Raw genomic sequence first — 12,992 nt, forward strand, 5'->3', positions numbered from 1 at the left:
TGTGGCGTTGTTGAACATGGTCCTCTCTCCTGGCCACTATATCACATTCAGAGTTGATTCTCCCCTCCCTGTTCAGAGACTGGTGTTGGGTGTTGTTTATTAGGCATCTCTCTGTGACAGCAGCAGCATTTGTGGCCATCGTTGGCCTAAATTCATTAATTCAGTGCAGAGAGTGCAGAAAGGTTATAGCCTAATATATTCATGAGATGGAATTCATTAAAGAGAAACTTCTCCCCAGCAACTTTTGGGTTAACTCGTGGTATCATTTGTAAAGGAAAAGTAGGATAAATGCTTCTTTCCCCCTTTCATGCCAGTTTTGAAAACCACAAATTGATTCACCATTATCTTCCAATGACGATTAGTTCATTAAAAAGTTACTACCCTTCCTCACACCATACACAAAAGCTCACTCCAGGGCTGGGCGCGATGACTCACACCTGTAATCCCAGCACTTTGGGAAGCTGAGGCGAGTGGATCACCTGAGGTCAGGAATTTGAGACCAGCCTGGCCAACATGATGAAACCCTGTCTCTACTAAAAATACAAAATTCATGGCTGGGCGCGGTGGCTCACGCCTGTAATCCCAGCACTTTGGAAGGCCGAGGCAAGCGGATCACCTGAGATCAGGAGTTCGAGACCCACCTGACCAACGTGGTGAAACCCCGTCTCTACTAAAAATACAAAATTAGCTAGGTGTGGTGGTGCATGCATAATCCCAGCTACTCAGGAAGCTGAGGCAGGAGAATCACTTGAACCTGGGAGGCGGAGGTTGCAGTGAGCTGAGATCCACACTATTGCACTCCAGCCTGGGCAACAAGAGCGAAACTCTATCTCAAAAAAAAAAAAAAAAAAAAAAAAAAGCCAGGTGTGGTAGCGGACTCCTATAATCCCAGCTACTTGGGAGGCTGAGGCAGGAGAATGGCGTGAACCCGGGAGGCGGAGCTTGCAGTGAGCTGAGATCCGACCACTGCACTCCAGCCTGGGCAACAGAGTGAGATTTTGTCTCAGGAAAAAAAAAAAAATAGAGTTGTGAATTTTCTTTCCTTTTTTTCCTTTTTTTTTTTTTTTTTTTGAGATGGAGTCTCGCTCTCTTGCCCAGGCTGGAATGCAGTGATGCAATCTCGCCTCACTGCGAGCTCCGCCTCCCAGGTTCATGCCATTCTCCTGCCTCAGCCTCCTGAGTAGCTGGGACTACAGGTGCCCGCTACGACACCCGGCTAATTTTTTTGTATTTTTAGTAGAGATGGGGTTTCACCACGTTAGCCAGGATGATCTCAATCTCCTGACCTTGTGATCCGCCCTCCTCGGCCTCCCAAAGTGCTGGGATTACAGGTGTGAGCCACCGCGCCTGGCCTTCTTTTTTTCTTTTCTTTTCTTTCTTTCTTTTTTTTGAGACAGAGTTTCGCTCTTGTCGCCCAGGCTGGAGTGCGGTGGCACGATCTCAGCTCACCACAACGTCTGCCTCCCAGATTCAAGCGATTCTCCTGCCTCAGCCTCCCGAGTAGCTGGGATTACAGGCGCACACCACCATGACCAGCTACGTTTTTGTATTTTTAGTAGAAACGGGGTTTCACCACGCTTATGGATAAGATGGTCTTGAACTCCTGACTGCAGGTGATCCGCCTGCCTCGGCCTCCCAGAGTGCTGGGATTGTGAATTTTATTTTTGGATTGCTCCTGGAAATTGTGTGGAAATGCAGTTGCTTTTTCCTGCCCTGCACCCTGCTGAGCTCTCGTTAGTTGTCATAGCTTCTCAGTGGAGTCCCCAGGACTTTGTGCACACAGGATCCTGTCCTCTGTGGTTCGAGCTAGTTTTACTTCTTCCCTTTCAACCTGGCTGCCTTTTATCTTCTTCCCTAACTGCCCTGGCTGAGACCTCTAGTACGGTGTTGACTGGACGTGGTGAACAGGGCGCCCTGGTCGTAGGGAGAGCGTGCAGTGTTTGACCGTCGAGCACGATGTTGGCCTTAGGCCATGCGTGCCCTCTGTCAGACTCTGGGCCCTCCCTTCTGTGCCTCGGCTATTCCGTATTTTTGTCCTATAGAGGTGGGGAATTTTTGTTAACTGCATTTTCTATGTCTATCGAGGTGGTCCTGTGTTTTCCTTAGTGCTTTATTCTAATGAGATGCAACGCATTGCTTTTTGTATTTTGAACCAGTCTTGCACTGTGTCATACATCCTCTTGGTCATGGTGCCTAGTCCTTTTCAGATGTTGCCGCATTTGGTTTGCTGGTGTTTCGTCCAAAGGGTAGTCACATTTTGTGGAGCGTTCTTCTGTGCTTCTTTGTGGGTTTGTGGACAAGATGGTAGCCGGCACCCTTGGCTTTGAAGAGAGTGTGGGTGTCTCGTGAGCTCAGGATCCCTTCTTCAGGGCTTCCCTCCCCAGTGCCCCCTCCAAGTATGACTGGCAGATCTGGGGGACTATGGGTGGTCCATGGAGTTTCTTTGATGAGGGTGGAGACGACAACCCAGCCGAGACCTCACTGTCGGTAGTCCCGTGGCATGCGGGGGCAGCAGCGGCCAGTGCAGGTCTCTGGGCCTGAGTTTCCAGCAGCTGGAGAGGCGTGAGCTTTGACCAGTCTCTGAGCCTCCCGGGAGAAGTAACTAGGTGGTCTCTGAGGTTTCCTTACGCTCTATCTGGGGCTCTCAGCTCGGACGTCACAGATAGAAGTCAGGGGATCCGTGAGGCTGGATAGGAGGAAATTCCTAATTTTCACGAACCTTTCAGCAAAGCGTACCATTTCCTTCCATTATGAACACAGCAACAAATGTCTGTGATCAGAAGTCACAGGTATTCTCATGTCATGCTGCAGGGGTCACATCACGGCAGTGACGCCATGCCACTTGTGCCGAGCACCGCTGCCGGGTTACTGCGGCGTGACCCGCTGCTGTGTCATGCCGGTCACATATTACTACATCACAGATCCATCACTGCAATAATTTGATACGTGTATTGAATTATAATTGCTTTCTCCTATAGTCCTGTGTATTTTATGGATTTGGAACATTATTCCAAGGGTAGCCATCTTCTCCACACTCTAGCGGCACTGTTTGTCTCTAGATTAACTAAGAACAGATGTCCTTTTCCCAGGTGGTGACTTTGCGTATGCCCAGAGGCTCGGAGTCCCACCTTTAGGAAGGTGTGGCAGGGTGAGGGTGGGCAAGCCCTAGGGAAAGAAGAGAGGGTGGGAAGACCCTTGGGGAGCGAGGAGGAGCTGAGGGTGGAGCTCCTGAGGGTGGAGAGGGCAGGGAGGATTCCGGGAGATCCGAGCCCAGAGTCCGGCTGCAGGAAGCTGAGAACAGCAGCAGCGGTAGCAGCAACGAGGGCCCTACCAGCGTGGCAGCTCGCTATGTAGCACTCGTCTGAGAGATGGGGCGGGTGTTGGTGCACAGACTTGCTCTGTGCACAGCGTTGCTGTTTAAAAACACATATGGCTCTGTGTGCTGCACGACAACCTCAATCATTTAATTATGCATTATATACATCTGTCCGTAGGAGAAAGACACATTTTTAGACTTTTTAATGATGGCATTTAAAAAAATACAAGTCACAAAAGCAACGCTCGATGATAGTAAAGAACAGAAACACTGAATAGGTAGATGGAGCGAGTGGCGTCCCGTCCTGCCGGCAGACGCAGCGCTCGTCACTGTGCCACACCGGACCCTGAAGGACAGATCCGGCATGGAGAGGGAACTGCAGGGTCAGGGAGGCAAACATCTTTGTGACTTCTGACGCTCATTGGAAAATTGCCCCCAGAAGCGATGCCATTTTACAGCCCCACCCGTAGCGCGGCGTCTGTCCCCTCAGATCCCTGCCAGCGCTATGTATTTTTATTCTTTTTCCCCTTTGCCAATGTGATAGGCTGTCATGTTCTAATTTGCATTTCTTTGATTCATTGCAGGGCTGAATGGCTTCGTTTGTTTTTGGCTCTTGGTTTGGTTTGCTTTCCTCTAGGCCAGCGGGGGCGGGGGCGTGTTTGCGGATGTCCTTGGTGTTCTTGGCAGGATCACTGAGGGTCCTGGCAGGATGCACATGCAGCCATGAAGTCTTTGTTTTTTGTTTGTTTTTTGAGACAGGGTCTGGCTCTATTGCCTAGGCTAGAGTACAGTGGCGCAATTGTGGCTGACCGCACCCTCAGCTTCCTGGGCTCAAGCGATCCTCCTTTCTCAGCCTCCCAAGTAGCTGAGACTAGAGGTGCACCACCATGCCTGGCTAATTCCTGAAATTCTTTCTAGACACGGAGTCTCACTATGTTGTTCAGGCTGGTCTCAAGCTCCTGGCCTAGAGCAGTCCTCCTGCCTTGGCCTCCCAAAGCAGTGGGACTGCAGGCGTGAGCCCCCGCACCTGGGCAGTCATGAAGTCCGCAAAAAAATCATTCACTGAAGGGAACGGGTCCCCGCGGCAGAGGCTGTGAGGTTCTCTCAGCCTGGCCGGAGGAGGGCAGGTGGAAGGGACAACTCAGAACCGGCCCAGGCAGGGCCGGTGTGGACAGCAGCTGCGTGGTGGCCCCGGGCCAGCTCGTGCTGTGGCTCTGCTCTGTCACAGCTCCTCTGTAGAGGAAGGCCCTTGGGCTGGAGGCCTGAGTCTTGTTCCCTTTGTAGCGCCTCAGGTCCCAAGCTGTTTGTGATGGAAAGGAGGTTGTTTCTGGCCTGCAACTGTTTGTGTACCTGGGCACGTTTGGATACCCCAGGTCCTGCAGTGAGCCAGCCAGGACCGTGTCCTCATGCCCTCCGTTGAGCGGGTGCCACCGGCAGAATGCACTGGACGCTTGTGTGCAGCTCGCTCTCCAGGCGCGTGTCGGGTGGGAGCGCCAGGGTGGAGGGTGCCAGTGTCCAGATGTCAGGCAGGCGTCTTTGAGCAGGTGAGCCGTGAGCCAGCCCCGGTGTGGCCTGGACAAGTCTGGCTCCTGGGGGTGCATGGTCCGTCACGTGCGACACCCACCTCGCAGCCCTGGATTGTCACAGATCGTGAGTCCGAGCGTGACCTTCTCTCTCCTCTGCAGCCAGGGCCAACTCATTCGTGGGAACAGCGCAGTACGTTTCTCCAGAGCTGCTCACAGAGAAGTCCGCCTGTAAGAGGTAAAAACCACTTTCATCTAAGCCATACTTCCCTTTTCTTTAACATAGAAATTAATATTCGAGAGAGTGAATTTGGTGGCCTTTAAGTAGCTAAGCATACTTTGAAAGAAATCAGCATTTCGCATTTCAAAGCGTATTTTTCGTGGCGTGTACACACGTGATACGTTAATGTTGTATTCTACGCTTCCTGGGTTTGCTGATGCTTTCTGGTTGCAGATTTAATCGTTTTTGTGTTTGTTTGTTTTTGTTTTTTGTTTTTTGAGACGGAGTCTCGCTCTGTCTCCAGGCTGGAGTGCAGTGGCATCATCTCGGCTCGCTGCAACCTCCGCCTCCCGGGTTCAAGCGATTCTCCTGCCTCAGCCTCCCGAGTAGCTACAGGCGCCCGCCATCACGTCCAGCTAATTTTTGTAGTTTTGGTAGAGATGCGGTTTCACCATGTGGGCCAGGATGGTCTCAGTCTCTTGACCTTATGATCTGCCCGCCTCGGCCTTCCAAAGTGCTGGAATTACAGGCGTGAGCCACCATGCCCAGCCTAATTATTTCTTTAGGAAAAACTATTCAGTGAGGAAGGCATGGCTCTCATGTGCACGGAGCCCAGGCTTCCTTGGTGCTGCCCCCTGTCGGGGTGGAGGGCAGGGAGCCTGGCCTTAGGGTTGCTCGGCCACACACCAGCTGCAGTGGGACAGGGTCCCGCAGAGCGCAGGGAGGCCCTGGAGGGTGCCGGTGTGGGAGGGTGGCGGCGTCCAGCAGGCATGAGGGTCTTTGAGAGAGACTGCAGGGCCGGTGCGGGTCACGGGAGGAGAAGCGCCAGCCAGGGAGCCACCGGCAGTGTGGGGGGCGGATGTCCAGGGAGCTGACGACAAGGGTTGGTGAGAAGTCTGAGGTGCTGTCTAGGGTGGCTGGGAGGTAGATGGCAGGCTGAGAGGCAGCATCAGAGTCTGGAGTTTCAAGTCTAGGGAGCAGTTGTGTGGAATCAGGGTGGGGCCGGGGTTCCTCCTGCCTCGGGCCAGTCAAGTGCTGCTGAGGGCTGGAGTCAGCTTCGGCTGCTGGTGCCCTCGTGAGTTGACAGGACCACAGGAGTCCCACGCTGCCGCTCTCCTGCTCCGCCAGGTTACAAGGGGCCACCTTCCTGGAGTGAAGTGAGCCACTCTGAGAGAATGAATGATTCTGGGGACGGCAGTTCTGGATGTCTGAGCTTGACAGCCTCAGGAAAAACTGTGGGAGGTGGGGCCATGGCACAAACGTGGTGGGTGGGTGGAAGGGTTCTGAGCACTCACTCAGCGTCCTGGCCGCCTCCAGGCTTTTTCGGTTTTGTTCTTTTAACTTTTTTCAACCAGCAGATACTGAGTTCTCTTTTTATTATTATTCAGTTATTCTTTAAAATAGAGATGGGTTCTTGCTGTGTTGCCCAGTCTCGTCTTGAACTCCTGGGCTCAGGTGATCCTCCCATCTCGGCTTCCCAAAGTGCTGGGATTACAGGCGTGAGACATGGCGGCCGGCCGGATACTGAGTTCTTAGCGTGGCCAGAGACTGCTTTAGGTCAGAGCTTCCCAACTGGAGTGATTCTGCTCCCCTGGGAACACTTGGCCCTGTCTGGACAGTTTTAGTTGTCACAGCTGGGGCAGGGGTAGGGCTGGCACCCAGCGGGGGAGGGGAGGATGAGCTGCTCAGCATCCTGCGATGCAGAGGACAGTCCCTCCCACAGGTGGGGGCGCGACGTACCCGGCTTTCAAAGTGCGTGTGGTCACCACCTAAGAGCTAGCGTTTCTTTGTTTGTAGATTTTACATGAGGACCCATGGCATGGCCCAGCAGGAGCTGCTCAAGCCCCATCCTAACAGGCTTCCTGAGGACACATCAGCCCAGCTGGGCACCTGGAATTACGGGCAGAGGGGCCGTGGCGAGGGGGCCGATGTGTGGACTAAACACCTGCACACGTCACCCCAGGCAACCTCGAGTGACTTCCAGCGACTCACCAGGTACGGAGTGCTGGTTACATGCAGCTCAGCGCACGTCTGTGCCGAGGCTCTGGCATGTTAGGGTTTGGAGCTGGTATTTTCCCTCCAAGCCTGGAGGCAAACTCTTCCTGCTGGGAACCTGCTCACGGCCACGCCACTGGGTGGGGTGCTGTGTGGCGCTCAGGCCTGCAGCCTTGTGCATATGTCTCAGTCACCTGGCACCTCAGTTTACCCCATTCAAAGGGAAGACTGTGGCTGGCTAAGAGGGTCACTTCCAGCTCTTCCTAAAGACTGCCATCCGTAATGTGCCGCATTTAGGGACTGCGCACCTCCCTTAAGAGCCTTAAGAGCAGATTCCACGGGTCCAGCCTCAGGGCTTCCTCATGGGTGGTCTCCAGAGGAACCCACACATGGGACATGGCAGCTCGGGACAACACCCCACCATCTACATAGCACAGGGCCACGCAGGATAGAGATGAGAGCCTCAGAGTCACAGGCTTCCCAGCCCTGCACGGGTCCCGCACAGCCCCCTTGTCCAGCACCGAGGGCGAGTGGCCGCGTCGGAGGCGGGTTAGAGGCGGGCCAGCGAGCCCAGGTGGTTTGTGTCTAGCGCCTGTTTCTGAGCCAATCCCACTAGGGGCAGACTGAGATAAAGTGAAGCCTGGACTCAAATGGCTCCATGGCAGAACACAAGGGGCTGCCCAGGCGACCAGAGAGAGCGCATATGAAAGACATTGCCTGCCAAAGAGACAGGAGTGGGCAGCGTGGGTCACAGTCTCAGAGCGGGGGCAGGGCTGGGCCACAGCTCCCGTCACCCCGCGCCCCGCGTGAACTCGGAGGAGGCAGGCAGATGCCGAGGCCCAGAGACCCAGAGCAAAAACGGAGTGAGACGCTGCCCAGTACAGACCGATGCACAGACACGGACGCCGGGGAGCAGGGCCACGCCTGCACGCAGGTGCCCAGAAACCCTCAGTCTTCATGGCAAGGCCTCGGGCTGTTCTGAGCCAAGCCAGCACTACAGCACACAGGCAGGCCAGCCTGGGCCCACGCGTGTGGGTGCCATCCCTGCACCACCACCACTCAGAATGGAACACGGCAGCTGGCAGCAGCAGGCACAGTCCAGGTGATGGCACAGAGATACCACCCTTGGGCTGTCCCTGAGGGAGAGCAGGCCAGGGAACCAGGGCCCTGAGCCACACCGTGGGCATCACCGGGCATGTGCCTCACACACCTGCTCAGACCACCTCAGTCACAGCAGGGAGGAGCCCCTCGCCCCCTTGTGTCGCCAGCTGGAGCCTGCACAGAGGGAGCCCTCCAAGGAGCTGCAGCCGGGGAGGACCCCACAGCCACAGGGTCCCCAGACCTCCCTGTCCGGCAGCTGCGCCGCTGCCCGTGGCCTCAGCACCAGAACGTAGGCCCCAGCTTCAGAGTACAGGGCCTGCTCCTCCCTGGGGGCCCAGGCTGCAGGCATCTGCGTCTTAAGTGGAGCCCGTGGCACCTTTGTCAGGCCCTTGCCCCCAAAGCTAAGGCACCTATGCTCAAAAGTCGGCTTACCTTCCTCCGCGAGGTCTTTGTTAATCACCAGTTTGCCATGTCTCAGGTAGTTCAGCACGGGCCCAAAATAGGTGGGGTCTCTGTCGATTAAATAGGCACCTGTTTCGTCCTAAAGAGAGCAGAGCACGGTGAGTCGTCCGTGAGAAGCCGACAGTTCCTGCAGGTCCACCAAGGCCCGGTCACATCAGGAGGCTTCAGAGGCACCAGGTGACCCAGGCCTCTCCCCAACAGACCTGAGCCTGCGGCATCTCGGGAAACCCCTGACGGTGTGGCCACGTCCTGCCGCCTACAGCCTAACCCTGACCGGCCACCATCCCAGGTCTAAGTGAGTTTAAGTCTCTCCGTATGGAGACAGCCTGGCTCTGTGTACTCCAAGGTGAGGCCACTGTGCCCTGGACCTCTGTCCTCACAACTGCAAGACCTCTAGGAAAACCTCACCCAGAACCTCTCCCTGGGATGCCCTCGTGGGCAGGGCAGGGGCCTAGGGCTCAGCCTCTGAAGGACACCCCTGATGGCCACTAGCCTGGGCTTGCCCTCCTTGTGCCCAGGTCCTCCCCGGCCGACATCCAGGACTGGGGGTCAGGGGCTCTCTGCTAGGGGTGGAGAGGGCACCTTGCAGCAGGGGCAGCTGCCAACAGGCCCCGAGCCAGCAGCGAGAGAAGCTCACAGTGACCTGCACTCAACAGCATCCGGGGCTTTCTCTGAGATCCTCACTCACCACACAGAGCCCTTGCCCCAGCTAAGTGCTCACGGAGGCCGAGATGTTTACAAACAGACCCCTCGGAAGGTGTCCTCATGCACCTGTGTGGGGGGCCCCTGAAAGGCACTGCCCCTGCTGCTATCACGGTCACCTCAATGTGGGTAGACGCCCTCTGAGGCCCGGGGTGCCCCACACATCACACCTGGCAGCCCCTTCCACCAAGCACAAGAGGCCCAGTGGCCCAGCTGTGTGAGTACAAGACGGGTGCCCAAGCGCCCCAGGCAGCCCCTGTGGGGGAGACAGAAGAGGCAGTTTCTGTCACCTTATCCAGACCCAGGCCTGCTTGTCGGCTATACATCTGACGGGGGGACTGCGAAGCCAGCATGGCCCATCTTCCACACGGACTCAGACCTTAGGTGTGGCTCTGCTGGGGCAGCTCCTGCCTCCCCCAGTCCTGCTCCCACCTGCGAGCCACTCCCACAGGGGCTGGTGCCTGCGGGCGCCCTGGAGAGCGGCGAGCTGAGACCTCCATTCAGAAACACCGGTCAGTCTCCCAGGCAAGGCCCAGGGCCAAGCACCTGCGAGAAGCAACCCCACACCCCAGTCAGGGCAGGAGCAGCCTCCTCCCCCAGAGAGGCTCCTGTGGGGCCTTGGGCAGGTGCTGGCCACGGGAATGCCAAGTTCGGCGATACGGGGAGGCCGAAGGTGTCTCCGCCACAAAGCACAGGGCCGCGCTAGGACCCTATTTTCATCCATGGACAAATTCTGCCATTTGGGTGCTAAGACCTAGTGGTTTCAAGAGATTTTCCCCAAAGTCCACTACTGCAAACCTGTAAAAACCTGCTCTTAGATCAGAGGAACAAAACTGAGTTTCGCGGCTGAGATAAAATCAACTAGGGCTCCGGGCATGGGGGTGCTGGACCCAGAGCCTCAGTGGCCCCCCTACTCCTCAAGTTGACCTCAACTCCACACAGACCTGACCCCATCCTCCTCCACCCTCCCCAAGAACACTCCAGCCAGAGCTGCCCACCCCACAGGCCCTGCCTCCTGGGCTTGCCCCTGCCTTTCCCCAACCCTCCAGACTCCACAGCTCTTAAGTAAGGGCCAGCTCCCGAGAAGAGGACGCTGGGTGGTCCTGCCCAACTGGTAAAAAATGGCCCCCATTTCCCACAAAGGGGTCCAAGTCTGGCAAGGTGGCCAGTGCTGCCACCCGAGTCTAGGGTTCCTCCCCGCCCCACCCCCATACAGAGAGAATGGTGGCCGCGTGACGTCCGCACACCACTCAGCTCAGGAATCATTCATGGCTCAGTGCTCCCTCGACAGACCACTGGTGGGAGGTCAGGAAAGATCAGATAGTGGTGCAGAGGCTCGCCTCTGCCCAGGACAACCCCAGAAAGCCCCCCTCTCAGCCATGGAGGCCTCCAGGCCTGGCCACCCCAGGCCTAAGTTTCTTCATGAGCAAAATGTGGAGGAGACCAGCTCATGTAGCTCAGGGCCGCCATGAGCACCAGGGCACCCAGCCTGTGGCAGGACCTGGGCACTGAGCCGTGACCTCTAGGCCAGGACAACCCACCATGCACTTCTCGGCCCCTGGGCCATTGCAAGAGGAGAAGGAAGCCTGCTGGGCGCCCCCAGACCCAGAAGGCTGCCCCAGCCCTGCAACTGGAAGGACGAAGGCTGGAAGGAGGGGGGGGAGCGGGGACGGCCATCAATTAAAACTGCACAGCAGGACAGAGGAACAGGCCTGACGACTCAGCAGGGCACTCTGGGCAAACTGGCAGTGGCCTTGGTGCACTCTTTTGAGGCTTTCAGTGGGAGATTTCCACATCTATAGGAAGTGCTGGGGTCTTAAACCAAGACTCCCAAATCCCACCAGGGTTCAGGTCTCCCTGAGGCCTGACTCGCATCCATACACATGCAGGGTCTTGGTGCTCTGAGCTCGGGTGAGCCATGTGCTCCAGATCGGCCTAGTGCATGTGGAGTCTACTCATGGCACCGGCCCAGGCCCAGACAGTGCCCAGCTCAGGCACAAGGACCTGGGCAGCTCACTGCTGGTGTCGGGGATGCGGCTCAGTAGCTTCCACCCTGATGCAGAAACAAAAATACGGAACATGGGAAATATAAAAACAAAATATTCAGGATATACTCCTAGGCTCACAGAGACAAAGGCAGCAAGGTCACCTCAAGGATATTTAGAACAGCACCTGGGCCATCAGCGGCACCTGCCCAAAGAAGGAACGATGCCCTGGCTTCTTAGATGGGTGAGGAGAGGCAGCCAGGAAGCTAGTGAGATGCTGCAGGCTGGGCGTGGGGGTGCCCTTCTTCCTGGCTTTCCCATGCGTCCCATGACTTACGCAACCTGTGGTTGCGCGCGATTCTCAGGAAGATTCGTGGTGGGTTTTTTTGGTAAAAGAGCCCTAATTGGCTGGGCTTGGTGGCTCACATCTGTAATCCCAGTACTTTGGGAGGCCAAGGTGGGTGGATCATGAGGTCAGAAGTTTGAGACGAGCCTGGCCAACATGCTGAAACCGTCTCTACTAAAAACACAAAAATGAGCTGTGTGTGGTGGCTCGTTCCTATAATCCCAGCTACTCAGGAGGCTGAGGGAGGAGACTCGCTTCAACTTGGGTAGCAGAGGTTGCTGTGAGCCAAGGTTGTGCCATTGTACTCCAGCTTGGGCCCCAAGAACAAAACTATCTCAAAACAAAAACCATAATTAAGACTGTTTTCTTAGCAAGTCATCTTCCCCGCTCCTCGCTGAACTGGCATCTGACCCACTTGTGGCTGGGCCCAAGCTGGCTGGGTTGACCCACCCATGTCCAGGGGTCATAGCCTTCAGCCAGAGCCACGGGCCGTAGGCAGGGCAGGGCGGTTTCCAAACTACAGAGGAGAAGGGGGATCCTGGCCATAGCGAGAGCAGGAGCCAAGGTGGGCTCCTGGAGAGGAGCACACTGGAGGCAGTGCCGAGCCTGGGGCACACAGTCTCAGGAGATGGAGGAAGATCCTGCAGACAAAGCTGAATGCTTGCCCACTCCCGAAGTCCATAGGACGACCACAGACGGATGTCTGTTCAGGAGAGAAGTGCTCAGAGAAGGCTGGTAACGAGCCTGGCCACTCTGCTCATCTCACCAGACTCTGGCTGCAGCTCTCCACCATCCATGCTATCGCCCAGCAAGCAAAGCACCAGGGGCAATGTGGGGGTACACCAGCCCCCAAAGGACAGGTCCCTAATACAACCAGCAGCCTTGAAAATGGCAGTGAAGGGCTGGGTACGGTGGCTCATGCCTCTAATCTCAGCACTTTGGGAGGCCAAGGAAGGCAGATCATTTAAGGTCAGGAGTTCAAGACCAGCCTGACCAGCTACTACAAATACAAAAATTAGCTGGGCATGGTGGAGGGTGCCTGTAATCCCAGTTACTAAGGAGGCTGAGGCAGGAGAATCGCTTGAACCCGAGAGCCCCCCTGCAGTGAGCCGAGACTGTGCATTGTACTCCAGCCTGGGCGATACAGCGAGGCTCCGTCTCAAAAAAAAAAAAAAAAAAAAAAAAAAAGCCCTGAGGGGGAAGAGGGTGGAGACTGGCAAACTCTCACGCTAGATGCTGAATGGAACATAACCCTGCTGCTGCCCACTGCTCCCGCAGCTCTGCACAGAGGCTCTGTCAGCCCTGCGGCTCTCAGTCACTCCCAGCGCTCGGAGACACGTGC

The 12,992-nt window shown here is 56.1% G+C and overlaps 1 protein-coding gene across 1 annotated transcript in view; it reads left to right on the top strand.

Annotated features, from left to right (window-relative positions):
* Nucleotides 1-4,982: 4,982 nt before the first annotated feature.
* Nucleotides 4,983-12,992, top strand: part of PDPK1 (3-phosphoinositide dependent protein kinase 1) — a gene marked incomplete at its 5' end in the record, with an annotated part of 63,316 nt that continues 55,306 nt past the window's right edge. Inside the window, one exon of the mRNA XM_031657991.1 lies at nucleotides 4,983-5,077. Coding sequence (XP_031513851.1) covers nucleotides 4,983-5,077 — 95 coding nt within the window. The remainder of the gene's footprint in view (nucleotides 5,078-12,992) is intronic.

Source organism: Papio anubis, chromosome 18 (genome assembly GCF_008728515.1).
Source record: "Papio anubis isolate 15944 chromosome 18, Panubis1.0, whole genome shotgun sequence".
In the NCBI taxonomy this organism is placed as follows: Eukaryota; Metazoa; Chordata; class Mammalia; order Primates; family Cercopithecidae; genus Papio; species Papio anubis.